The following is a 27,055-nucleotide window of genomic DNA, read 5'->3' on the forward strand; positions in this document are numbered from 1 at the left end:
TCCAAAAGCTTGAATCTCCAAAGATGGAGTAGATATGAAATATTTACAGCAACGATTCTTTGGGAAAAGTTTTCAATTAGCAATAATCGAGCCTAGGATAAACCTCATTGGCTACGATACTGCCACTGCGCAAAGCAACGATTCTTAGATATTACTGTATACCTGGCCCGGGATGGGTTTTAAGGAGGGCACATATTGCATGGAGCACTGGGTATTATACACAAATAATGAATCTTGGAACACTGCATCAAAAACTAATGAAGTACTGTATGGTGACTGACATAATAAAAATAATAATTAAAAAAAAAAGATACTACTGTAAACCTGAATTATTTGGGGATCATGATCAAGGGCAAATTTTAGTTCATTGGGTTGAAGGTAGAGTCTAAGGCCACATGTCTAACAAATCCCTGTGCTTGTTAGCTGTGGCTGGTCTCTGGCCCACACTTCTGGTAGCCAACCTTTAAAAAGGGGTAACCAGCTGTTGGAGCAACAAAGCAATCAAAAGTGATGGTGGTGGCCTGTGTTCCATAAAGCACCAACATTCAATTTCAGGAACAAAGGCAACTTTTCCCGACTGAAAACTATGTATTTAACATGAGTGCGAATAGCAAGAAAGCAGCTAAGTAAGATCATTAACCACTTGTACTTATTTACTTATTTGTTATTATTTGTACTTATTTGTTATTGTTACATACTGTTATTGGAAAATTTTTAAGCATAAACACAATAATAGGACCTGATGTTATAAGAAAGATTAATGAAAATGTTTCATTTAATTTGAGAAAATTTTAACCATTAACCTAATATTTTTTTCTACTTAGGGGAAGACTAACCTTCCTTATCTCAAGTATAACCTGCAAATTCTCTATTCTTCTTCTGTAGGGAAATATTTGTGAAGTTCCATTTATCATGCCAATTAATTATCTCCAAATATGAAGATTACAATTAAGGCTTCTTAAGGTATACTATATCTTATACCTTCTTAAGGGATATACATCTTATATTAATGTATAATATCACCAAAGAATCTGAATTTCTGGGTTAAAGGTTTTTATAAAGCTGCTCTTCACCTGTGGGCACACAATGTGGCCCAATACTAGCACTGCCCCCTTTTTGCTGACTGGCTTCCCTGGTCTGGAGGCTGCTCATCACTGGATCTCCATCCCCTTCTTTGCAGTCTACGTCTCTGTGCTTCTTGGCAATGGTACTCTCCTCTGCCTCATCAAGGATGACCACAGCCTCCATGAACCCATGTACTATTTCCTCGCCATGCTGGCAGGCACAGATCTGATGGTGACATTGACCACGATGCCTACCGTAATGGGTGTCTTATGGATGAACCACCGGGAGATAAGCCACGGAGCCTGCTTCCTGCAGGCCTACTTCATTCATTCCCTTTCCATTGTGGAATCAGGTGTCTTGCTTGCCATGGCCTATGACCGTTTTATTGCCATCCACAATCCCTTGAGATACACTTCCATTCTTACCAATATTTGGGTGGTAATGTTAGGAATGGGAGCTTTTATGAGGGGGTTTATGTCCATCATCCCTGTAATCTTGCGTCTCTTTTCATTTCCATATTGCCACTCTCATATTCTCTCCCATGCTTTCTGTCTTCATCAAGAAGTCATGAAACTGGCCTGTGCTGACATAACTTTCAATAGACTTTACCCGGTAATTTTGGTTTGTTTAACAATCTTCTTAGATTCTCTTATCATTCTTTTCTCCTATATCCTAATTCTTAAGACTGTCATGGGCATAGCCTCTGGTGAAGAGAGGACCAAGGCCCTCAATACTTGTATCTCCCACATCGGCTGTGTCCTCATCTTTTATGTCACTGTGATTGGTCTGTCATTCATCCACAGGTTTGGGAAGAATGTGCCACCAGTGGTCCACATTATAATGAGCTATGTCTACTTCCTCTTCCCTCCTTTAATGAATCCAATCATCTATAGCATCAAGACCAAGCAAATTCAATATGGCATTCTCCGCCTTCTATCCAAAGATCGATTTGGAAGTTAAATGCAGATGGTAGGGATCTGAGGTTTCTCTGAACAGAGAACCATGGAATGCCAATTCCACCAAGTCTTAAAACCTATGGTGGCAATCTCCATTTCTTCAAATGATACAATGCCGTTTATGAAGCTTATGAGTTATAATTTATGAGTTGATTTGTTTCCTTGTTTTCCTGTGTTCTTCTCTTCAAATTCTAAATAAAGGATAGAAATGTTTTTATTTTCTTGGAAAAGTACAGCTCTGATGTTGTGTTTTTTGTATATTCAAGTTAATTTTTATGCTAAAACACATTGACAATTTGTTGTAGCCATTTGCATGGCTTACTTTGGACTTTTCTGATCATGTCTCTTGTCATTTTCCTATCAGGGAGTTCATCATTTCCTAATTTCTTTGTGGGAACTCATTATAAATGAATCCTCATGAGTCATTTATTTTGCAAATATATCCTAGTTTCCATTTGTCTTTTTATAGATAGAATTTAAAATTTTATATATAAGTAACTTCATTTTTATTTTCTTTATTGATATTTGGGGGTCACATGATAAAGACTTCCTTGATTCCAGGTTTATTTTTCATATTTTCTTGTTTTTTGCGTAACTTCTGTTTGGACATTCTATTTTATAAAAGGTTAATATTTGGAGAAAATTAAGAAATTTAAACGAGTACTCATTGATTCTATTTTCAAAATAGTAACAGTAATCAGCTATTTGGTTGATATTTTAAGGCGTGAGACAGGAATGATGCTAAACAAAAATGTTTAAGAGCAAAGAAATCGATACAAAATATTGTCTTAATTAAACCCAACCCACTGAGGGGGGTGTCAAAAATCAAAGAAACCTACATTTAAAATTATCTCTGTGATTAGCTACAACATGTGAACGACAAACTGTGTTGAGGATGTGGGTTCCAAGATGGATCACCTCTACACTGAGCTAAGGGGTAGATTCTCTGAAGAGCGTGTCTTTAGCTGAGACCAGAGGGCAGATGAGTAGTTAATTGTTGAGATAGAGGTAAAAATGTGTTAAGCAGAAAGTAGTATGTGAGAAGGCTATAGTTTGAATGGTTCATGGAAACTTCTGGGAATGTGGCTCACGTGAAGAGAGTAAGGAGGTTAAATCAATAGCATCCTGTTGGCCAAAGCAAGTGTTTTGAGTGTCTACCCAGAGCGTCACAAGAAGCTACTGAATTAGTTCCAACCAAGAGAGTGATACAATTTCTGTGATATTTACAATTTATATGTTGAGGTTTGATGTGGATTTTAGTATAGCAAAAGGGGCATAAGAAAATCAGAAAGATAACTGTGCCAGTTTCAGACAGATATTAGTAACTAACATTATTAAAATGAAGATAAATATTGGATATATATAAGATATATATAAGATCTAAAATTGATAGATTTTAGAAAAACATACAAAAGAAAAGTTTGGGAAGAAACAAATAAAAAAATAATCTGGATTATTTTAAGAACATGAATGTCATTAACCCCAAAATGATCACTGATTATGCATAAAATCCATGTTTGAAAAACACTCTGTTAATTTGAAGATGAGTAAATGTCTCAGTAATCAAGTTTGACCCCTTAAAATTACTAAAGGAAATATTTTATGCTGTAGCACTAAGCTTTTAAGAGAAGAAAGTTATATATTCATTAGTTAGTCATTTAAAAAATAATTTTAATATTTGTATCTTTTTTCTTTATTATTAATGATCACAGTAAAAGCTAGTCCTGTATGAGCATATGATGAAAGGATAGAGGTACAAGACAATACAAAAAACCTGAAGCATTTGACACTAATAGAAGCAGCTCATAGAATACATGGGTCTTTGCATTCTTACCCAGGGAGAAAAAGGGATAGATTAAAGTTTACACCCAGTGATTTTTCACTGGAGTGTGTCCACTTCTATCAAAACCTACTGATAACACCCTATCACATCCACACCAACACAGTCTATCATCTGGATTGCTGTGTATTGATTCTTCTTGTTCTATCTTTCTTCTAGTGTGCTCCTCATACTGTAGCAAGTGACCTTTAAACAAGGATTACCTGATTGTAAGCACGGCCTATCATTTATTTCATACTCTTGTCATTTGAGTAAAGTCAAAATTCATTACATGAATTTTAACACCCTATGTGATCAAAATATGTTACCAAAGATTCATTTTATGTTAAGCTTTCTTTCATAAGTTGTTCTGGAGATGCTATAATTTTTAGTATAAATTTATAATAAAAAAATTTTGGCTTAAATTCATCATTTTGTTTTCTTGTCCCATGACTAGTGCACATGTTTTTCTTTGATTGGTTTGTTTTTTTGTTTATTTCTCTGCATGGGATTAGTGCCCTATCTTAGAAAAAAATATTATATTCCTTGTGCTTCTATTATTCAGTTCTCAGCTTAAACAGCACTTCCAGGAACCTTGCTCAGATCCCAGAAATGTATTCTATGTGCTCTCCTAGCACACTGACATTCATATACTAGTAATAGTGTTTTATAAATTCATGGCAAATATACTTTCTGGTTCCCACTAGATTTTTGAGTTTCATTAATGAAATGAACATGTCTGTCACCCTGATCCTGTCACAAAATAGACAATGATAAATGAAGTAATTTTAAGATACAATATAAGACAACTTTCAGTCACCTGGCTGTTCACAGATCCATTGAGGTTCCTGTGAATCAGAACTGATTGCTCCATAGTGACAAAAAAGACAAAAATGTGATTGGAATTCACAAATTCTAGGAGTAACAAAGGCACATATGACTCCCTGGACCTTTGAGATAGACTATAGTAGTGCTGATGTTGAGGATCTTGGGGTCACATAATTATGTCCTGACATGCCCATTAGGGTGGTATTTGACTTTCCAGTTTTCATAACTCACCCTTGGGGAAACACACGAATGGCTTTTCCCCAAAGTGGTTTAATGACCCAGACATTTACAGAAAAAGAAGAAAGGGAAGGAGAATCAAAGAATCTCCCAAGTGGGTGGGAAGGTGAAACTCTGGGGAGGTGATTTCTACAAACACAAACTCTTCAACTTGGTCTCTTCCAAACTTTTTTGAGAAGAAAGAGTTTGGGATAAGTCCTCTAAGAAGACAGAAAGAAAGTAACCATTCCAGCAATACAACTGTGTAGTGGGTGAATTCCAGGAATTGAAATATGATAGATGCAGGCAAGAGAAGATAGAAAGATTTTCCAGAGGGCTGCACCTGATGTGAACAACATAATAGCACAGACCTCCTTTGGACAGATGTATCACAGCAGGTTTGAAGTTTTTAGTGGGAGACCCATGGATGGGCCTCAAGAATCTGTGAATGGGTTTAGACTAAATGTGACATTGTCTGCTATTATCAATTTATCTTAATCCAGGCTTTTTGACTTTCTTAAGGATTCCATAAAATGCTAACATTTAATTTAAAAACCGAACAAAATTTTCTGATAACAACAAAAAATGTCTCTATCATGCTTGCAAATACAAAATTAAATCAAATTTAAATGTATCAAGTATATCAATGAATTTATAACCAAACTAAAAGACAGTGTAACTAAGTAATATAATTATCTATATGTATATTTTTATCTTTTTTTTTTTTTAAAAATTGAGAAAATTTTAATCATGAACCTGATATTATATATAATGTGGGAAAAGACCACAATTCTACATCATTATTATAGCCTAGAAATCTCCACTGCTCTTCTGGAAAAAAAAAAAAAAGTTGTAAAACCATGTATATACCAATTAATTATCCTGAGTACAAAGATGACTGGGACTGCTGTAATATGTTCCCATAGGGAGGTCGTGCAAAGAGAAAACACTGGATTTCTGGGTTCGTAGCTTCCATAAACTTGCTCTCCACCTGCGAACATACTATGTGGCCCAATATTAGCACTGCTCCCTTTTTGCTGACTGGCTTCCCTGGTCTGGAGGCTGCTCATCACTGGATCTCCATCCCCCTCTTTGCAGTCTACGTCTCTGTGCTTCTTGGCAATGGTACTCTCCTCTGCCTCATCAAGGATGACCACAGCCTCCATGAACCCATGTACTATTTCCTCGCCATGCTGGCAGGCACAGATCTGATGGTGACATTGACCACGATGCCTACCGTAATGGGTGTCTTATGGATGAACCACCGGGAGATAAGCCACGGAGCCTGCTTCCTGCAGGCCTACTTCATTCATTCCCTTTCCATTGTGGAATCAGGTGTCTTGCTTGCCATGGCCTATGATCGATTCGTTGCCATCTGCACACCTCTGAGGTATAACTGCATTCTTACCAATTCCTGGGTGATGAAGGCAGGATTGGGGGTACTAATGAGAGGATTTTTATCCCTTGTGCCCCCAATCATGCCACTCTACTGGTTCCCATACTGCCGTTCCCATGTTCTTTCCCATGCCTTTTGCCTCCACCAAGATGTCATGAAACTCGCCTGTGCTGATATAACATTTAATCGTGTGTACCCTGTGATTCTTGTTGCTTTGACTTTCTTCCTAGATGCTCTGATTATCCTCTTCTCTTATATTTTAATCCTGAAGATGGTTATGGGCATCACCTCTGGAGAAGAGCGAGCTAAGGCCCTTAACACCTGTGTCTCCCATATTAGCTGTGTTCTGGTATTTTATATTACTGTGATTGGCCTGACTTTTATTCACAGGTTTGGGAAACATGCACCACGTGTGGTCCGCATTACTATGAGCTATGTCTACTTTCTGTTTCCTCCATTCATGAACCCCATTATATATAGTATCAAGACCAAGCAAATTCAGAGAAGCATCCTTCGCCTATTTTCTGCGCATAGTAGGGCTTGAGCTTTTATTTCGCAATCTTAAGCTCTCTGGGAGTTTTTCATTTCCCGTTATTGGAAGAGATGCTTGGTTTTTTACTCAGTGTCTTTTCAGAGTTAGTGACATTTTAATTATTACGTAAAACTATAAATTGATGTGAGCAGATATATATTCTAGTATTACATGTGTATTAGAATATATATATTAGAATAGAATATGTATAGAATGTGTTATTAGAGTATATATAATGTATAATATTCTATATATATTCTCTCTCTCTATATATATGTATATATATATACTGCGTGTATATTCCAATATATGTATTAGAATGAATATTGGAATTGCATAGATAGAATGTTTTATTAGAATATATATATTATACACATATGATATATATTTAAGAGAAAACCCTGGTGATCTTGGGGAAAAGGGATATAGGAAAAAGGTGAGATGGGGCATTCCAGATCTTCTATGTGAAGAGAGAAGTACTACTTCAGAAAATGTCAGATAAATGAAGAAACATAGCCTGGATCAAAGACAGTTAATCTGAAGGAAGATGTGCACATGGAAGTACATTTTCTGTGTTATAAAAAGGAAATCAGAATGATCTATTTCTCCTTTCCCATCTCTATGTTTGAATCTAACTGTACTGGAAATGATGTTGCTCCAAAAGTAAATAAATTTCACTGAGGAAACTTAGCACATGTATAGAGTTCTAGAAAGCTTATACCTGAAGCTTCACTTTCTCTCAGTATATCAGTGGATTTTATTATTAAATGGAAACTGATAAAGATCAAAGGCAAATTAGCAACCCATCAATTTCCTATTAGCCAGTTGAAGCCAGATCCCCTAGCATGCCTTGTTCTCTTCCCATAGCTGCTGAACACTAACATACTAATTTTCCTCTTTCTGGCTTTCTACTTTACCTCCTGATATTTTTCTTTTGTAAAAATTCAGTATAGATTTAGATATCTCTTGTCTCCACCTCCCTTTGCTTGCTTCCCAACATAAAAGAACTCAGGGCTTTTTCACTTGGATGAAAATTTTATGCTAATCAAGTCAGAAAACCCAGCAAAAGTAATGGTATGTACTGATGGAATAGTTTCTTCCCTCTATTTTTTCAAAATCTTGTAAGATTTTATGCTGTTCATTTTTATTTAGAGATGATTAATTGTCTTTTGCTCATGTTACAGGTAATAATAATAATCTTACCCATCTACTGTTAGCTCTATGCTACTATGCGGAACTAGACTAGTTACAGCTATGTGACCTAAATATTTCTATATTCTGAAAAGGCTGCTGTTTTTTCCTAAGCTGGTTCTTTTAGTTGGACCCCTTCCCAACCCCTTATTTTTCTTATTCAAAAGCTTATGTACAGAGCCCAGGGAACAATCAGCCCATCTAAATTCAGTCTGCCTCACCTGAGAAACTTTCTATACTGATGTCATATCTAGGGAGTAAGCACTTTAAGAATATTCCAGTAACTTCCACATGGAAAAACCTCACCTGCCATTTTCACTAGAAAAAAACATATAATAATTGCTTCCGGTCTTACACTTTTCATCATCCTTTCCAAAATGCATTATATCTAGAGATTCATTTTCTAGTGAAAAATACTGTTGATAAGACTTACTGTATCATTTAGAAATTTTTTTCTTTATTTAAAGATTTTATTTATCTATTTGACAGACAGAGATCACAAGCAGGCAGAGAGGCAGGCAGAGAAACAGGAGAAAGCAGGCTCTCTCTCTATATGGGGCTCTATCCCAGGACCCTGGGATCATGACCCGAGAGGAAGGCAGAGGCCTTAACCCACTGAGCCACCCAGGCGCCCCTATTATTTGGAAATCTTTATAAGCAACAGAAGTTACAAGTTAGTGAAATTGATTCTGGCTTTCTTAAGCTAGTAAAGGGCATTTATTGAAAGACTATTGGGTGGCATTCAGAATTCAGCAAGGGCAGCAGTTATGTGTCCCATCAGCTTATGACTTCCTTAAGAATGACTGCAAGTCATTCTCTAAATTTCCAAAGCTGTTAATGCAGTTCTTTAGGAAAAGATAAACAATTTTATTTGTGAGGTATGTCTAGAGCTAATTTATTTAATCCACGACAGACTTCAATGTCTTAGAGTCACAGCAAACTTCTTGTTTCAGGTATTATTCTAAGAGCTCTCCATGAATTTACTTGTTGCATATTCATGTCCACACAGCAGTTTCTGAGAAGGGACAAAAAAATCTAAGCAACACATAGCTTTCAAACATCCTGTTTAGGGTCATAGTATTGGGCAATTACTTATGAATTCTGATTTATGAATAAAAGGTGATAGTCTTAGACCCTTTATAATTTAAACATGATAATGAAGGTATGCAATTTTTCTTTCTTTGCCATTTCCTTTTTGTCTGAAATCTGAAAAATAAAAATATTTTACCCCAGTATTTTTTAATATTTTACTAAAACTCTAAAAGTCTTCTTTTTCTAAGTCTTATCCTCTTCCCCTTCCTTTATAGGTGGTTTGTGGGCATAAACATGAGGCTGCATGCATGGGTGTGTATGTGTGTGTAAGTGTGGGTTTAGTGGGGAGAAATCTCTGGAAACACTCTGTAGCCTTGTGACTCTCTCCAGGTCTCACCTCAATCTTTCTCCATTTGAAAAACAAAGGTATTGTTAGACCTGGTTTTCTCTTTCTCTGTCTTAATTAGTCTTAATTAAGTCTTAATTAGTAGACTGAAAAAATTGAGTTGTTCAAGATGTAGAGCTCTTAATACCCCAAAAGTAACTTCCTCACCCTACCTTATAGAATTATACATCCCGTCCGTAAACCATACAAAAAATTAATCTGTTTTCTATCACTATTGTTTTATCTTCTCGAAAATGTTGTGTAACAGTATCAGAGTGTGTGTAACTTTTTGAGATTAGTTTCTTTCACTTAGCATAATGCATTTGAGATTCATCTAAGCTGAGTTTACGAACAGTTCGTTTTTCCTTAACTGTTGAGTAGTATTTCTTATATGGATATTCCATTATTGGAATTTGTTTTCCTCGTGTTTCCTAATAATTTTCTATGGGTTACTATTAGCCTCCAATTATGTTCCATTTTGACCATCCTTTCTCATGTCCATTCCTAAGACAGTTCCCTCAGGCAGAACTCTACCACATCTAAAGTGTAAGTAGGTGTCTTTCCATCTCTCTTCTCATCCACCTATAGAAATCACAAGTGCCTTGGCATCTCTATGTTAGATCTATCATTCTCCTTTCTTTATTCTCTGTGTATCTTGTGAGTGTTCCCTCAGGAGACATCTTCCCCAACCACTCCCTTTATCTGACTTCTCACTGATGCCCTTGTTGGGTTCACTGGCCCTGCCTCTTCTGATAGCTCACTCAAGCCTCCTAGCATATTTTCAAATGTTATCACTACTGAACAGCTGGATCCAAAAGTATTGTTGACATATGGGGCCAGGGAACAAAATTAGCAAAATGAATTGTAATAGGAAAAGAAGCACAGGTACTGCACTTAAGATTAAGATTCAGCTTTATAACTGTAAGTGGAGGGGAGATACAGGTATTTCTCTAAAGTGGCTCAAAGAGCTTAGATGTGGAACCTGGATGCTCACTTGAGTCCAGGGTCTACCAATGATAGAAGAAAATCAATTGTATATTAAGATTTTACTGTTGTTCCTTGATGCCCTGAGAACTTCACACTTTAATCTAATTGGTCGTCATGTAATTTTCATGATAATTCCTGATTGTCAAATGAAGAGACTGAGATGTAAGTAGATTATCTAGGTAGGTTAAATATTGTATCCAAAAATGACACAGTGTGAAACTTAATCAGATATATCTATACAAACACAGCTTGTGGTCCAAGTGAGGGGAAAATTTCCCCTCCTTCATGTTCTCAACAGATGAAAACAAATAAAATATTTAGTCAATCAATCATACCTTAAATGGGATCCTGCATATCTGCTGAAGACTTGGTGGGGCGTTAGGTAACTCAAACTATTGCATCTGGGAGATGAGGGAGGTAAGAGGAGAAAGGAGGTTGGCAAAATCTGTGTTTATGAGAGTAGATGTAAAATCTACATTGTGTTTCTCTGTGTCAGTGGGTTATATTTATGAATAATATGTGTAAGGAAGTGTCCCTGTTTGCTTATGTGTATTTCAGTCTGTCTGGAAGTGTCTACTACTTTCATTTGGTGGGTATCCATTCCTCTATAACATGCTTGGGTATATCTACTTAAATTCCAGTGATACGTGTGTATCATAATAAATATCTATAATAACTAAGGAATCATCTAATATTGTCAATTCAACAAAATTCATTAAGTGCCTGATATATACCATGTCTTATAGTGAGTACTAGAGAAATAAAGGTGAACAAAATATAGTTCCTAATTAAAGAATTGTGTGGCTTAGTTAGGGAGGAAGACATATAAACACAGAACTGATATATGTAGAAATGACTTATAAGAAAATGTAGCATATTCACCAAGAACCTTTGGGATCATGGAAAAGATGATCAGCTCACATGGCCAGGGGCAGGCAAGAGAGAGTTAACTAAAAGCCTAAGATATTTGTTCTGGACTAAGATACACTTTGAAGTCAGAGAGGCTGCATTTAGCCAATATTATGGAATCTGGTGAGCTTTTGGCACTCATCTCATCCTCACTGCTTCTGAGTAATACCTACTTGCTTTCTCATGAGTTTGATTTTAGTGTCAATACTTCTGTTGCTTTTGAACGTGTGAGGTAATGTTGACCACTCATTATGAGAGTGGCAGAGAGAGTACAGATCACTGGAATCTACGTGCTCCTCTATCTCTCCCATCAACCCTTGCAATCACATTGACCACATGGCCGGTTCTGGCTGAAGGAATTTGAAGAAAATCATTCAAGACACCCAAGCCAGGGGTGTCTTACCAAGCTCTCTGTCCTTCCATGTGATGAGAAGTAAAGGACTGTGAGATGGTGAATTCAAAAGCTGGAAAGAGTCTGCATTCCTGTGCTTCTCCTTCTGTGAACACCCAGAAAAACTAACTGATAATTCACCTGAGCAATAAGTAAACCTGAATTGTGTGAGAAACTGCCTAAAATTAGAGAGGCAAATCATGTTTCTGATGCACATTTTTATTTATTTGTGGCTTATTTACTTGCTTTTACTTCAGTTCTGTTTTCTGTTAAATGCCATTTCAAATCCTCACCTCGTGGGCTGAGATAAAGTGATGATCAGTTCCAGACCTCCAAAAATGACAAATATTTTCTTAGTTCACTGTCCCAAATTTGCCCATTTCCTCAAGTTCTCCTAGACTGATGATCATTCATGAATTGTAAAGAATCACTGGATGCTTCTTAAATACATTATTGCAAACTTCTACATCTTACATGTTAACTGTGACCCAGATCTCTCAGTGGAGTTAAGACAAAGCCCTGGGGTTAATAATACATTATATGTTTATAAAAAAAATTAAAAAAAAAAGACAAAGGTGTTAGTTTCTGCATGGTGACTAACACTGATAGGCTTCTACTTTATCCTCACAGCTTCCCTAGACCTTGCTGCCTGTATCCTGTCCCTTCTGTTATTTCCACCCTGTCCCCCTGGCCAACATCAGGATAGAACCCTTGCCTGATAAGCCCAGGCTCCTCTCCAGGTGGGCTCAGATGGGTCTGGTCTTCACTTTCCCACATCCTTCCCAGTCATGGGGAGCCTGTGTTGCAATGCCTCAGGGTTTGGCTTTTATCCTTATGTTCACTTACACTTCCTCTTTGGATTGTCTTTCTGAAATCCTCTACACTGATGGCCCAATCCTTTGATCGCCAGGTGGCTGTCTCCTGCTATGTGTGTTGTGCCTCTGTCTTTGTTCACAGGGCCATCGGCACTAGCGGTTATCGCCATCATTTGTAGTAGGTGCTGCCTGTCCTTTTCTATCCTTCTTACCAAATGGCTTTTTGTTTCTTGTTCCCACCATCCTTCTCATCCCGCTTGCCTGAATCTTGACCTGATCTACTCAGTCTGTACTTTTGGACTAGTCTGGACTAATAACTGATACAGGTTTTGCTAGTGTTGCTTATTATAATAGGGGACCCATTGTCCATTATTTTTTTCTTGTGCACTGATCAATCATTTCACTCTTTGTGAAAAATATCTATAAACTTTCTTAGTTTACTCTGCTATAGCCATTTCAGCTTAGACCAGTGAACACTAGGGTAACTTCTTAGATTTAATGTCCCACAGTGTAGTGGCCCACACTCAGGAGAATCTGTCCTTACTGTGAATATTGAGAATTGGTAATCACAATGGCAAAAAATAGATGATTTCAATCAAAATATTATTTTTTCTTATATTAATGTATTATTTTTGAAGGTTCCTTTTTTATGTTCAATTAGCCATCATTAGTTTTTGATGCAGTGTTCAGCAATTCATCAGTTGTGTAGAACCCAGTGCTCATCACAACAGCTGCCTTCCTTAATACCCATCACTGGTTACCCCTTCCCTCCACCCGCTGCCCTCTGTAACCCTCAGTTTGTTTCTGGGAGTCCATTGTCTCTCATGGTTTGTCTCTGTCTCTGATTTTTTCCCATTCACTTTTCCCTCCCTTCCCCTGTTGTTCTCTGCGCTATTCCTTATGTTCCACATATGAGTGAAACCATATGATAATAGTCATTTGCTTGACTCACTTCGCTCAGCATAATCCCCTCCATTTCCATCCATGTCAATGCAAATGGCAAGTAGTCGTGTACTACGTTCTCTTGCACATACCTGGAAGAACAATTTAGAAAAGTAGGCTGCAATTGTTGCTTTGACCACTAGAGGGAAGGAGACAACCATGAAGTTAAGAGCCAAGATGGGGGGAGCTTTATAGGAGGGAAGGGGTCTCTTGATTGAAGGTGGGAGCCCCCACCTTGCAGAGATGGGACCTCTGAGGACTCCTGTCATTTTCCCTTTTTCCGATTCATATCACCTGAAAAAAACCATCTACACTCCCTTCCCCATATCTAATAGTAAAGCAAGGGAGAGTAAACATCAGCTTGGGTTTTATTCTTTTCAAGAGATAAACAAATATTAAATCTCTTTCCCCACCCTTTCACCCCCTTTCCTTCACTGCTTCACTCTCACCCACCACCTTCCTCCCTGATTCCAGAAATATTTTGGAAGGACTCACACTTCCTAAAGCTCATTACCTTTAGGGAGAAGAATTCTATTAGAAGGTAGAGTTGGGGTTTCTGGGTGGCTCAGTTCTTTAAGTGCCTGACTTGTTTTTGGCTCAGGTTGTGATCTCAGGGTCATGGGATCTAGCCTCGCATGGGGCTCTCCACTCAGTGCAAAGTCTGCCAAAATTTCTTTCTCCCTCTCCCTCTGCCATGCCCCCTGTGCTCTCTCTCTCTCTAATAAATAAATAAATAAATCTTAAAAAAAGAAGGTAAGGTTGCATGAGAACTTTCAATTTTTAGTTTATATGTATCTGTATTGTTGGAGTATTATATAAGATAAAATAATATTCTAGCTATCTAATGTTCAAATATTTCCTTACATAAACTGACTTATATTTTACTCCCTTGGAAAAGGGAGATAAATACTTGTTGTATAATGTATTAATGATTAAATAAGCTCAGGTCAGATTGACACCTAGCCTGTGCTTCAAAATAGGTATTAAAAAGTGACGTCATAAAGACAGTATGGTACTGGCACAAAAACACAGAGATCAATGGAACAGAATAAAGAGCTCAGTAATGGACTCTCAACTCTATGGTCAATTAATTTTTGACAAAGTAGGAAAAAAATACCTCATGGGAAAAAGACAGTCTCTTAAGAAAGGTGTTGGGAAAATTGGACAGCAACAGCAGAAGAATAAAACTAGACCACTTTCTTACACCAGATACTAAAATAAACTAAAAATGGATGAAAGACCTAAACAGGAGGCAGGGATCCATCAAAACGCTAGAGGAGAACACAGGGAGCAAGCTCTTTGACCTTGGCCACAATAACTACCACAAAGGCGAGGGAAACTAATAGAACTTCATCAAGATAAAAAAACTTTTGGACAGCAAAGGAAACAGTCAACAAAACTAAAAGGTAACCTACAGAATGGGAGAAGATATTTGCAAATGTCTTGTCAGAAAAAGGGCTAGTATCCAAAGTGTATAAAGAACTTATCAAACTCAACATCCCTCCTCAAAAAAAAAAAAAAAAAAATAGAGTCAAGAAATGGCAGAAGACATGAACAGACATTTATCCGAAGAAGACATACAAATAGCCAACAGATACATGAAAAAATATTCAACATCACTTGGCATCAGGGAAATACAAATCAAAACCACAATGAAGTGCCACCTCATACCAGTCAGAATGGCTAAAATTAACAAGTCAGGAAACAACAGATGTTGGAGAGGATGCGGGAAAAAGGGAACCCTCCTACACTACAGGTGGGAATGCAAGCTGGTGCAGTAACTCTGGAAAACAGCATGGAGTTTTCTCAGAAAGTTAAAAATAGAGCTACTCTGCAACCCAGCAATTGAATTCTTAGGTATTTATCCAAAGTATACAACTATAATGATTGGAAAAGGGCACATGTGCCCCAATGCTTATAGCAGCAATGTCCGTAATAGCCAGCCAAACTATTGGAAGAGCCCAGATGTCCATCAACAGATGAATGGACAAAGAAGCAGTGGTACACACACACACACACACACACACACACACACACGTGTGTGTGTATAATTACTCATCTACTAAAAAGAATGAAATTTTGGGGCCCCTGGGTGGCTCAGTCAGTTAAGTGTTTGCCTTTGGCTTGGGTCATGATCTCAGGGCTCTGGAATCAAGCCCTGCATTGAACTTCCTGCTCACAAGAGCCTGCTTCTCTCTTTTCCTCTGCCAGCTGCTGCCCTTGTTTGTGCTCTACTTCTCTCTTCCTCCCTCTCTCTCTGTCAAATAAATAATAAAATCTTTTTTAAAAAGAATGAAATCTTGCCATTTGCAACAATGTGGATGTAACTAGATGGTATTATGCTAAGTGAAATAAGTCAACCAGAGAAAGATAAATATCACATTATTTCACTCATATGTGGAATTTAAGAAACAAAATGGATGAATATGGGGGAAGGGAAGGGAAAATAAAATGAGAAGAGAGAGGGAGGCAAACCATAATAAGAAACAAACTGAGGGCTGGTTTGATGGGGTAATTGGGTGATGGGCATTAAGGCAGGCATTTGATGTAATAAGCACTGGGTGTTGTATGAAACTGATGAATCACTGAATCCTACCTCTGAAGCTAATAATACAGTATATGTTAATGAAATTGAATTTAAATAATTTTTTTTCAAAAGTGACATTTATAGAGCTCTTAGTAGATGCTAGGCCCTATAGTAAGTCCATTCAATCATTAAGAACTAATTTAAATACTAGTAGGCAGACACTAGTATCTCAATTTCATACTAGAGACCTCCAGACTCATAGAAGTTAATTAAGTTGCTCGATGTCATATAGTTCCAAAGACTGAGGTCATACTGTGGTTTGTCTTAGTTTAGATACCATCCTCTTACACATGGCATTATTCTTATATTTAAAAATAAATTATTATTTTTGGGTTATGAGGATATTGAAACACAGAGAAGACAGAGTCTCTTTCCCCCAGACAGTCTCAAATTATGCTAAGAGGTGACAGAGACTTCCAGGCTAGTCTGGGGCCACAGAGGGTGGCAGAGTTGTACTTCTACTTTAGTTCCACCCTCAAACAGACATACAGACACACATAAACACAACCCTGGGCATTTAAATACTACACTCTATCCTTTTTGTTTATATGTGCCTGTCCCAGATGGGATTCCCAGCTTTGTTTATTTCCTCAGTACATAGGTTAGATTCTGATGTTCACAATTAGTCAGGGACATCTGGATGGCTCAGTCAGTTACGTATGTGCCTTACGCTCAGGTCATGATCCCAGAGTCCTGGGATGGAGTTCTGAATAGGGCTCCCTGCTCAGTGCAGAGCCTGTTTCTCCCTCTGCTTCTGCCCTTCCCCTGCTTGTGTGTGTGTTCTCTCTGCTAACTAAATAAAGAAAGAAAACAGTCAAAAGAGGGGAAAATCAGTTTCTGACCATAACTCACGTTTCACGAATGATTGGACTGAAAGAGTTGAGAAGCGTGTAAATAGGAAATGAGCACTCATATCTTCTCTTTTCCCTGAATCTAATCCTAGTGTCTTAGTCCTCAGAGCCTCTCTTACTTCAACACGCCTGGCAGTTATTCACAACAGCTTTGATAGACCAAGGAGAGAAGTATGCTAACTCCCCAAAGACACAGCCCCAAGCTTCTCAAGTCTTCACTGACCCTGCAGGTAGGCAGGGGTCACTTCTCTGCTAGTTTTAGAGAAAGGGATAAGGACTAGCCTGCACTTTTCTCCCCAGGCCATATCGACCGCCAGGCAGTGCCATTTTGGCACTACTAGTTCTTTACAGAGATTCCTACCTGAGGACAGCTAACCAGCAACTAGAGGGCCTCTGACTATACTCTCTCAACCCAGTCTCCACTGTTGCAAAGATCAAAGCTCCTGTTTGTGATTTAAGCTCTTTTTGGTTATAAAATAATTGAATTCTCACCTCCATCCCAGCCCACCGTAGGCATTGGAACATTAGCTCTTTAAATCTACTCCTTACTCTCCTTCAAGCATGGTCAGGAATTATTCATTAAAATACTCTATTATGTCTTTCCTTGATTTTTTCTCATGTATCAGGAACAGGACTAGGTGCTAACTATCTATTTCTCTATGCATGTATGTCAGAACATTTGTTTAGTTTTATAATGTTTTTATTATAGATCAAAAACCTGAGGTTTAGAGATAATAGCTTTTATTTTCTGCACCCTGAGTGGCCTCCCTCTTTTTTTTTTTTTTTTTTTTTTGCCATAATGTAATTTTCTAGACACTACCAATTAAAAACTATTGGGAATTTACACAAATACAACGGAGTTCTGAAATTAAGCCAGTTTATGGCGGGGGAGCAATGAAAACCCATACACATTTCTCCCACTGAACCATTGAATCAGGAGAAAGAGAAAAAAAGAAAAGAAAAGAAAAGAAAATTTTTCTTTGATTCCTGGCTATTATGCAAACACAGGTTTGTGGACCCGGGAGGAGGCTGTGTGGGGTGGGATGAAGGTCGGATGGGATGGAATACAGTGTGACGGCCTTGCCATCACTTGTAGAGCAAGAGAGCTCTTTGAGCTCACACAAAAGGGGCTGCAGGATGTACATAGACCTCTGAGTGTTGCTTCTTTGCATAGAAGCAAAGAGTATATGGCCTGAGTATATGGACTGTGAAGGCTTTGTCCTCTCTCCCCCGCAGCATCCAGGTCAGAATGACATGGCTTGTCAGCCCCTGTGTTAGGCTGACTCAGTCATGGGGGGGCCCTGCCCAGGCTCCGATAGTATTATCTGTAGGGCCAGGGCCCAGGAGGGGCAGCCTCTCCCTTCCAGTCCTGGAGTGGGGTTTGCTTATTTATGTATTTAAATTATATATTTATTTTTAAAAGAAATAGCCAGAAGCCCGCCTAGCCCTGGCTTTGGCATGGAAACTGCTTTAGATGTTTTAGATTCCACCTGTTCCTTCTCCCTGAGTGAGAAAAGGGGCTCAGCGCAAGTCACTGAACAGCATGTCAGTGCTGTTCAGTGCTCAAAGTCAGGAGCTTTGAGTCCTAGCCTAGACATGTACATGGCAAATTAAATCATAGTGAGAAAGCTCTATCCTTCCCTGAGCTTCAGTTTTCTCTTCTGTAAGTAGCAGGCTAGGTAAATAGCCCTTCTTCCAACACAGAATTTCTGCAGATTAAATTCATAAGTTTCCTTAACTTCCAAACCGGGTGTGTCATTGAACCCAATACTGTTCGAGGGGCAGGATGCCCTCAGGGCTTTTCATTCAGCAGTGACACTCTCTTCTTTAACAGGCCCACTGAGTACCAGCTGTGTGTGTGGGCTGGCTCATGTGTGAAGAAGAGAGGATGCCCCTCTTCTACCTGTTCCCATACACCTCTAGGAAAGAACACGACACCCTCCCTACATAGTCATTCCCACTAACCCATTTCAGAGATTCAAACTCTTTGCTGCAGTGATGTCCTAGGCAGAGAAGAGTAGTTGTTAGGAACAAGGACTCAGGCCAGACTACCAGCTGGGCTACCACGCAGGTAGGCTGGCAACGCAGCATTTGTACTCACTGTATGGCTCAGTTCTTCCATCTGTAAAATGGGGTTTTAACACCTTCATAAGACTGCTGTAACAGAAAGCATATATATGCAAAGAGCTTTAAGTGCTGTCTTATATATGCTAAGTACTCTAAAATGTTTGCTTTTTTAATTGTTTCTAACTAGAATCATTCCTTCTACAGCCAAAGGCCATTTTTATCTGCACATCAGTTCACTTATCACAATAACAATAATTTAATAATTTAAAAACTGACATTAATTGAAGACTTACTTTTGTGCCAGGCATTGTACTTGGAATGGCCCATCATTTAGTTCATTTCTCTGAGGTCAGAAATGCGTAGACCAAGGGGAGAAGTGGTGGCTGTGGTCACTGTTTTCAGGTAAATTGTTGGCTTTGTGAATTCAAGGACTGTGGTTCTCTGGTTCCCAAGATGCCTCCAACACTTGCTATGGTACATGCAATTTGTGTTCACCAAATGTATGAATGCCCCGATATGGAAAAATTACCTTTTGGAATACAGATTTGAGTTATCCTAAGTGACATAGGATGAAAGGATTTTTATTCATGTAAGAACTTTGTAAATATGAAGTCATCTAACAACAACAAGTGCTCAGGGGAATAGACAGAGCCATGGGCCCCTCCCCATGATAGAAAGTTTTTCACCCATGACTGCATGGATATGACAGAGGTGTTTCCTGCCCTATGCAGAAGGCTGGTCCTAATGAATTCCTCCATTCACATAGCCTTGTGGAGGCCTATGCTGTTACAGTTTATTCTCCACTCCCCTGTCATATAAACAGTGATGAACACACATGAAAGGAAACTCCCCATACTTCTTGACTGGATGAATCAAATGACCAATTGTATGGGTTGAGGTAAATGGGGAAGCAGAGGAAGAAAGTGTTCTGAATGGACTAAAAGCCCCACAGTGCTCCAGGAGATGGGAATTTAGGGCTTTGTGAAGCCTGGCATAAAAATCAGAAGCCCCAGAGGATAGAAAGAAGACAGAGACGCAGCGTCCACACTAAGCAAGGTTTCTTCATGGGATAGGGAGCTCTCTATCCCAACCTCCAGAGCCCCTCTCTTCACTCTCTCTTATCAGAATCTCCTCACCTCCATCCAGGAGCTGTTTTCCACAGTCTATGCACCTGTTAGCTCAAGGAGTTCCCTATGAAGGGACCCTCTGAGCACCTAGAAGCTCGACAGCAAATTCCTACCCTCAGCATCCAGGAGGCCCTGAATGCAGTTGTTCAGTGTTCCTTCCTTGGCTCATGTCATTGACCTTGACCTCCTCCAACAAAGCCTACTTAGATGGTCCATTTGGTAAGAATAGCTCTCCAAGAAATACTTCTTTTGTTAATTGCCTATCCCCAAGTCCCCCTCTAAATATGGAATCACTGTAAGTAATAAAAGGAATCATGATAACAAACAGAGCAAGAAGGGGAATGAAGCAGAGTTAGGTGATGGAGAGTAGGTAGGAGAGTCATGGGAAAAGAAGGACAGGACTAGTGGGTGACACAATCCATTGTAACTTATTGAGATCTTTTATGTTCTAAAGTTTAATCAAAGAAGTTACTGCTTTGCAGACAGTGTGTCAAATTTCCTTCTATTCTCATATCAACTCACTAAGGTGATGCAATTATTATCCCTGTTTTTAGATGATGAGACTAAGCTCAAAAAAGTTAAGGCATTTTCTTGAGGTCAGACATGTACGAGGCAAGGACTCAAGTCAGACTCAATCTACTGTTCATAACCCCTTTGCTGAACTGCTGAAGGCCATGAGATAGATGGGTTCAGGAGAGCAGGGAAATGGCCTGTGGATGAAGGGGAAGGAGGAAGGATGGAGAGTTCAGTGACTATAAATTTGGGAGCAGGAGTCTCTTAGGTTTAGACTTCAGTGAACTTTGACTCAGCAAACTCAAGGTCCCCGTAAGGGCTTTGAGAGCTGGTGTGCAAAATGTGTCTATCAGAGGTTGCAGAGAGGGCAGGATTAGCTTCCAGTTATCAGGGACCAGAAGGGCTACAAGTCTGTGGGCTTAGATAGGTGGACAGCTCAGGTTGGTGCCTCTGGGTGGAGCCCAGGACTCTCAGGGGAGATATACTGCAAGTTTAGGGGCAAGCATGGGATGGGGTAGGGAGGCACAGCATGGCAGCATTTTAAATTCTACTACCACATAAAATTCCCTATCTCTTCAACTAGACACAAATGCCTTGACACTTCTGAGCTTAGTTTTGACATCTATAAAATAAGGGTAATAATGATATCTATCCTATGGGGTTATTATGAAGATTAATAGAGATACGCACCATCTGGACCAGTGCCAGAGATTCAGGCCAGCGCTATGGGTTCCCTAGGAACAGATGTCTCAAAGCAAAAGGGAAGTTCTAGAAAATAACACCAACCACTCGTAAAGATGTAGAGACACTCTCAAAGCCTGATATTTAATTTTTAGCAATGATCCGAGATGTACAACAGAAGCCTACCCCTTTTTCAGTAAGACCATCCTCCCAGACATGGCAGTCCAAGTCCAAGTGCAGAGCTTCACTTTAAGGGATGAATACCTGAAGCCTAAGGACACAGAGGAAACCAGCTGACAGCAACTTTGCAGTTTAAGAAACACTCACTTCACTAGGAGTACATACAACTCAAGATTCTGAAGCATAAAAAGTCCACTAAGAATCTGACCAGAAGTTAAGCAGGAAATAGGTTGATTAAGGGACCAAAAACCAGAGGAGAGACACATAAAAAATATAGAGGACATGTAGACTAGAGCAAAATGAAAAGAGAATGGGAATTAATACTTCCCTGAAATCTTTCTCTATGACAGGTGCCATCCTAGGATATTTAAATGGTCTCACTTAGTATGATAGTTATGCAAAATATAGAAAACATATTATAATTCATGTTAATGATAGGTAATATTTCTTGAGCATTTAGTGTATATTAAGATATAATTGAAGTGCCTGATATAGATTAATATAGTTTATCTTTACACCAGTACTCAGAATTGAGTTAATGTCTAATTAAAAGGCACAGACACTTCTCCAATGAAGACATACAAATGGCTATCAGACACATGAAAAAATGTTCAACATCATTAGCCCTCAGGGAGATTCAAATTAAAACCACATTGAGATATCACCTTACACCAGTTAGAATGGCCAAAATTAGCAATACAGGAAACACCATGTGTTGGAGGGGATGTGGAGAAAGGGGAACCCTCTTCCACTGTTGGTGGGAATGCAAGATGGTGCAGCCACTTTGGAGAACAGGGTGGAGATTCCTCAAGAAATTAAAACTAGGGGCACCTGGGTAGCTCAGTGGGTTAAAGCCTCTGCCTTCGGCTCAGGTCATGATCCCAGGGTCCTGGGATCGAGCCTCACATCGGGCTCTCTGCTAGGCAGGGAGCCTGCTTCCCTTCCTCTCTCTCTGCCTATCTCTCTGCCTACTTGTTATCTCTCTCTCTGTCAAATAAATAAATAAAATCTTAAAAAAAAAAAAGAAATTAGGGCGCCTGGATGGCTCGGTGGGTTAAGCTGTTGCCTTTGGCCCAGGTCGTGATCTCAGGATCCTGGGATCGAGTCCCGCATCAGGCTCTCTGCTCAGCAGGGGGCCTGCTTCCCTCTCTCTCTCTCTGCCTGCCTTTCTGCCTACTTGTGATGTCTCTCTGTCAAATAAATAAATAAAATCTTAAAAAAAAAAAAAAAAGAAATTAAAACCAGAGCTTCCCTATGACCCTGCAATTGCACTACTGGGTATTTACCCCAAAGATACAGATGTAGTGAAAAGAAGGGCCATCTGTACCCCAATGTTTATAGCAGCAATGGCCATGGTCACCAAACTGTGGAAAGAACCAAGATGCCCTTCAACGGAGGAATGGATAAGGAAGATGTGGTCCATATACACTATGGAGTATTATGGCTCCATCAGAAAGGATGAATACCCAACTTCTGTAGCAACATGGATGGGACTGGAAGAGATTATGTTGAGTGAAATCAGTCAAGCAGAAAGAGTCAATTATCATATGGTTTCACTTATTTGTGGAGCATAAGAAAAAGCATGGAGGACAAGGGGAGATGGAGAGGAGAAGGGAGTTGAGGGAAATTGGAAGGGAGGGTGAACCATGAGAGACTATGGACTCTGAAAAACCATCTGAGGGTTTTTAAGGGGGGGGGGGGGGAGGTTGGGGGAGCCAGGTGGTGGGTATTAGGGAGGCCACATATTGCATGGAACACTGGGTGTGGTGCATAAACAATGAACTCTGTTACGCTGAAAAGAAATAATTTTTTTTAAAAAAGTAAAATAAAAAAAAGTTAAAAAAAAAAGCACAGAAAATGTCTTGAAGGTGCTTAGTTAATAAATAAGTAGCCAGTTTGTGATTTTTAACCCAGGTGGTCAGGCCTCTCCTACTGTCTACATTACACTGCCTCTCTCTGGTGTGGGGGATTGACAGACAAAGAGATAAAATAATTGTCCCAACACAAAGGGCCAGTAAGAGATGAGGCTAGCTATCGGCCCATTTCTGCTGCTGTGGAAGACAGTGCCCCTTCCATAGAAGAATACTTACACAGACATTTACTATGGACTCAAGAAATACAAGAGAGTACTCCTGACCTCTGCTTCCCACTTCCACAACTCGGAGATTAGAAAACAGGGTTTAAGCCAAGGCTTTATACCATACGTTCCCAATATGGTTGCATCTCCTTTGGAAAGTTTGAAAGAGAAAAATAAAGAAAAATTTAGAAACAAGTTGAGAATAAAAAGAGGACCTAGTTTGGATTAGAGATTGTCAGATTATAGGTTATAGGTAGATCCCGAGAAAGCTGGACTGTATCTGCCCAAATGACTCCTTGACCCCTTGGCTGAGCTGCAAGTTTGTTAAGGAAGACAGCATTCATGTATTATATTCTTCCATTTCTCCTCAGGCCTAACCCACCGCTTCTCTCTATGCCCTGCAGTAACCTGGAACCTTACAGCCCCAAACAATTCTGTGACATTCTAACTAGAGCCAGGCACTGAGGACACTAAACCATGCTAGGAGTAGTGCTGTGTCGACGAGTTAAGAATACAATGAGACCTTCTGCAGAGTCTGATAAGCATCTTCCCAAATGTTACCAGAGCAAGACCCTGTTCTCTATGTTAACCTCTCCAAAATCAGTTTGGGCTGCCCATTGTTTTTCTCATCTGCAAGCAGGAGAGAAGAACTTTAGTTCTTTAGTCAGCATTAGTCCTTTAGAAATCCCTATAGCATTTGTGTTGGGATAAGCCATCCTGCTTTTTCTCTCTCTCAAAAATCAGCCATCAGTGTTTTGTCACTTAAGGTCTTCCATTACCTGGGGAGACACTCACTGATCCAAGAAAGAGTGTGATGGGGACTGAAAGTAAAGGGAATGGGTGAATGGGAGGATCAGAGAGGGAGAAGGTAGACCAGAAGTTGCAACATGATGACCTATTGTCTAAATATCCCAACAGAATTGTTTGGGGGAGGTCTGAAGAGTGTTTTAAAATAAACTAAATCTGTTGCCAACATCGAAAATCAAGAAATGCCAGAGATAAAGGAAGAAATTACATCATTTCACTTATATGTAGAATCGAAAAACAGTTGAAAATATAGAAGTAGGGGGTAGAATAGTGGTTACTGGGCTGGGAGGGGAAGGAGATGGGGAAATGTTGGACAAAGGGTACAAAGTTGCAGTTACATAAGATGAAGACGGCTGGAAATCTAATGTTCATCATGCTGTATACAGTTAGTGATACAATATTGAATACTGGAAATTTGCTCAGAGTAGATTTCAGGTGTTCTTATCACCCCCCCCCCAAAAAAGGTAACTCTGAGGAAAAGATGTTAATTAGCTTCACTGTAGTAATCATTCATTTAATATATACATATCAAATATGAACATATGTACATATCAAATCATCTTATATATACACAATTTTATAATAAATAAATACAATTTTATTTAAAATATGTATAATTTTATTTAAAAATTAAAAAGTAAAAGAAAGGAAGAAAGGAATAAGAAAGAAAGAAAATAGCTTCATAATATCTGTATTTCCAATCATCCTTTGAAAGTAAGATGTGACCTTAATGGTTTAATGTATGTATATACTTTTTATAACATAGAAAATAGTAACTGAGCATCTAGTATGTTCCTATCTCTACACCATGAACTAAATTAATTCTCATAACAGCCTTATGAGCTAGTTGTATTATTATCTTATAGTTCAGAGACATGGAGACATTAAGCAAATTGCCCAAGGCTATCTAAGAAGTAGGAGGTATTGATGTCACTGAGTTCTTCTCAATTCTTCATGGCAACATCTAGCTAAAACATTAACAGTCCTGTTTTTATTAGGGATGACACCTAGTTCCTTTATGTGGTTTCCTGAGCCAAGTAAACTTAAGCTTATGATATAGAACAGAGGAGGAAGGGAGAGACCTTATAATGAGTGATGAAGTCTTCTTTCCTGACCATGCATTACTGGGACTCCTTTCTAAGATGAAATTACTCTGTCTCATTATATTTTAGCTAGTTCCAGGCACTTTGCCTAAACGGAGATGGGGGCAGGCATTCACCATCAAAAAAAAAAAAAAAAAAAAAAAAAAAAAAATCCATGTTCATCTCTCAAGGCCCATTTTACATCTCCTTAATTTTATAAAATCTTTTAGTCCGTTACTTATTCCCTGAAAGGAACCGCACCAAGAAAATCAAAACCCCTACATATATACTCTATTAAGCATAGAAAGCAGTGTAGTATTGTAGTATGTTTAACTATTGTGTCCAACTAGGACTCGTAAAAAGCAAGATGCATGTTTTATTTATAATTAAAGGACTGAAATTAATGTCTAGCACATAGCAGGTACTCCAGAAACATTTACTGGATGGCTGTACTTTCTATAAGCCCAGCCTCCTCCAACCCCTTCTTCCTCCTTGTTTTTCATTAAATAAACCAATTTTTCATTAATTCATATTCCATTTTTGTCTTAGCCTCCACTGCTGCCTTCCCATAGTGCAAACATATACATTTCTGCCAGGGCCCCAGTCTGAGTCAGTGCCTTGGTCCCTATCTTCTTGGTCTGCATAGCCTTCTAGGGTAGGATCTAGCCCCAGGACAGCCATGCTGAGTCATGCTGAGTCATATCGATTCTTAGGGTGTGTAGACAGATGTTTTCAGCCTTGAGTGATGACCGCTATCTGGACCCCCAGCAGGAGGCTTACAAGACAGATGGTAAGAAAAGGAGAAGTTGCTGAGTGACTGCAACTCCACCCCAACCAGCATCATGAAGAAGAAGGGAACCCTGAGGCAGATTGTGACACCTCCTAAAATATGTTCCCTTCTGATTTAAAATATTATTTCTGGTTGTCTCAATAAATGCCATAGAATAAGCAGTCATTAGCCAGCAAATATGAATCTTGCATATTGTCTTTAAAACCTAGAAGTAGGAAAAAATCCCTTATTAGTGCATGCATATGGATTTATAGTTCATAAAAAACATAGCCATTAATCTAAGTCTATCAGAGTTATTTGAAGCACTGGACCTTTGTTAGCAGCATGGTCAAGTAGATTGATGAAAAATGATGTTTCAGAAATGTGGACTGAATGTGTCAGACTTAAGGGGTTACACAATTGGGAAAAAAATTTTAAAATGAGAGACAGATCAGTTAATTCCACTGACCCATCAAGAATTTTCAGATGAACATTTGGTTCATTTATGACATTGAACTTCTTGAGGTCTCAAGCTGTTGGTTCTAGACATCCAGGGTGCATTACCAGCCCTGGTACGTACTTGGCATAGTTTTTGGTCTTTGTTGGTAAATGAGTGACCCTTTGTCAGTCTACCAGGCTCTGATATGAGCACCCGGAAAGATTTAGTGATGCTTTGTTAAAATCTTCTTCTTGATTCAAGTACAGAAGTAAAGACAGGCAACATGACACATACCTAATGTAAGGGCAGTCATTAAGAAAGGAAATATACCTACAGAATGTGTATGGAGGCAGTAGAACACAAGGTGTATAGTAACTGAGAAAAGGGCTGAAATATGAACCACTTGAGTCA

At 38.9% G+C, this 27,055-nt stretch overlaps 2 protein-coding genes and 1 non-coding gene across 3 annotated transcripts; 2 read left to right on the forward strand and 1 right to left on the reverse strand.

The window, feature by feature from the left end:
- LOC132008725 (U4 spliceosomal RNA) lies at positions 1 to 137 on the reverse strand. The gene has a single exon (XR_009401709.1). It is a non-coding gene; the product is annotated as a U4 spliceosomal RNA (small nuclear RNA).
- A 949-nt stretch (positions 138 to 1,086) lies between these two features.
- Positions 1,087 to 2,025, forward strand: LOC132011479 (olfactory receptor 51B2-like). The gene has a single exon (XM_059390123.1). It carries the CDS (start codon positions 1,087 to 1,089, stop codon positions 2,023 to 2,025), a length of 939 nt encoding a protein of 312 aa, XP_059246106.1.
- A 3,863-nt stretch (positions 2,026 to 5,888) lies between these two features.
- Positions 5,889 to 6,824, forward strand: LOC132011485 (olfactory receptor 51B2-like). The gene has a single exon (XM_059390135.1). It carries the CDS (start codon positions 5,889 to 5,891, stop codon positions 6,822 to 6,824), a length of 936 nt encoding a protein of 311 aa, XP_059246118.1.
- The last annotated feature ends 20,231 nt before the right edge of the window (positions 6,825 to 27,055 follow it).

The sequence above is a fragment of the Mustela nigripes genome, chromosome 1, assembly GCF_022355385.1.
Source record: "Mustela nigripes isolate SB6536 chromosome 1, MUSNIG.SB6536, whole genome shotgun sequence".
Lineage (NCBI taxonomy): Eukaryota > Metazoa > Chordata > Mammalia > Carnivora > Mustelidae > Mustela > Mustela nigripes.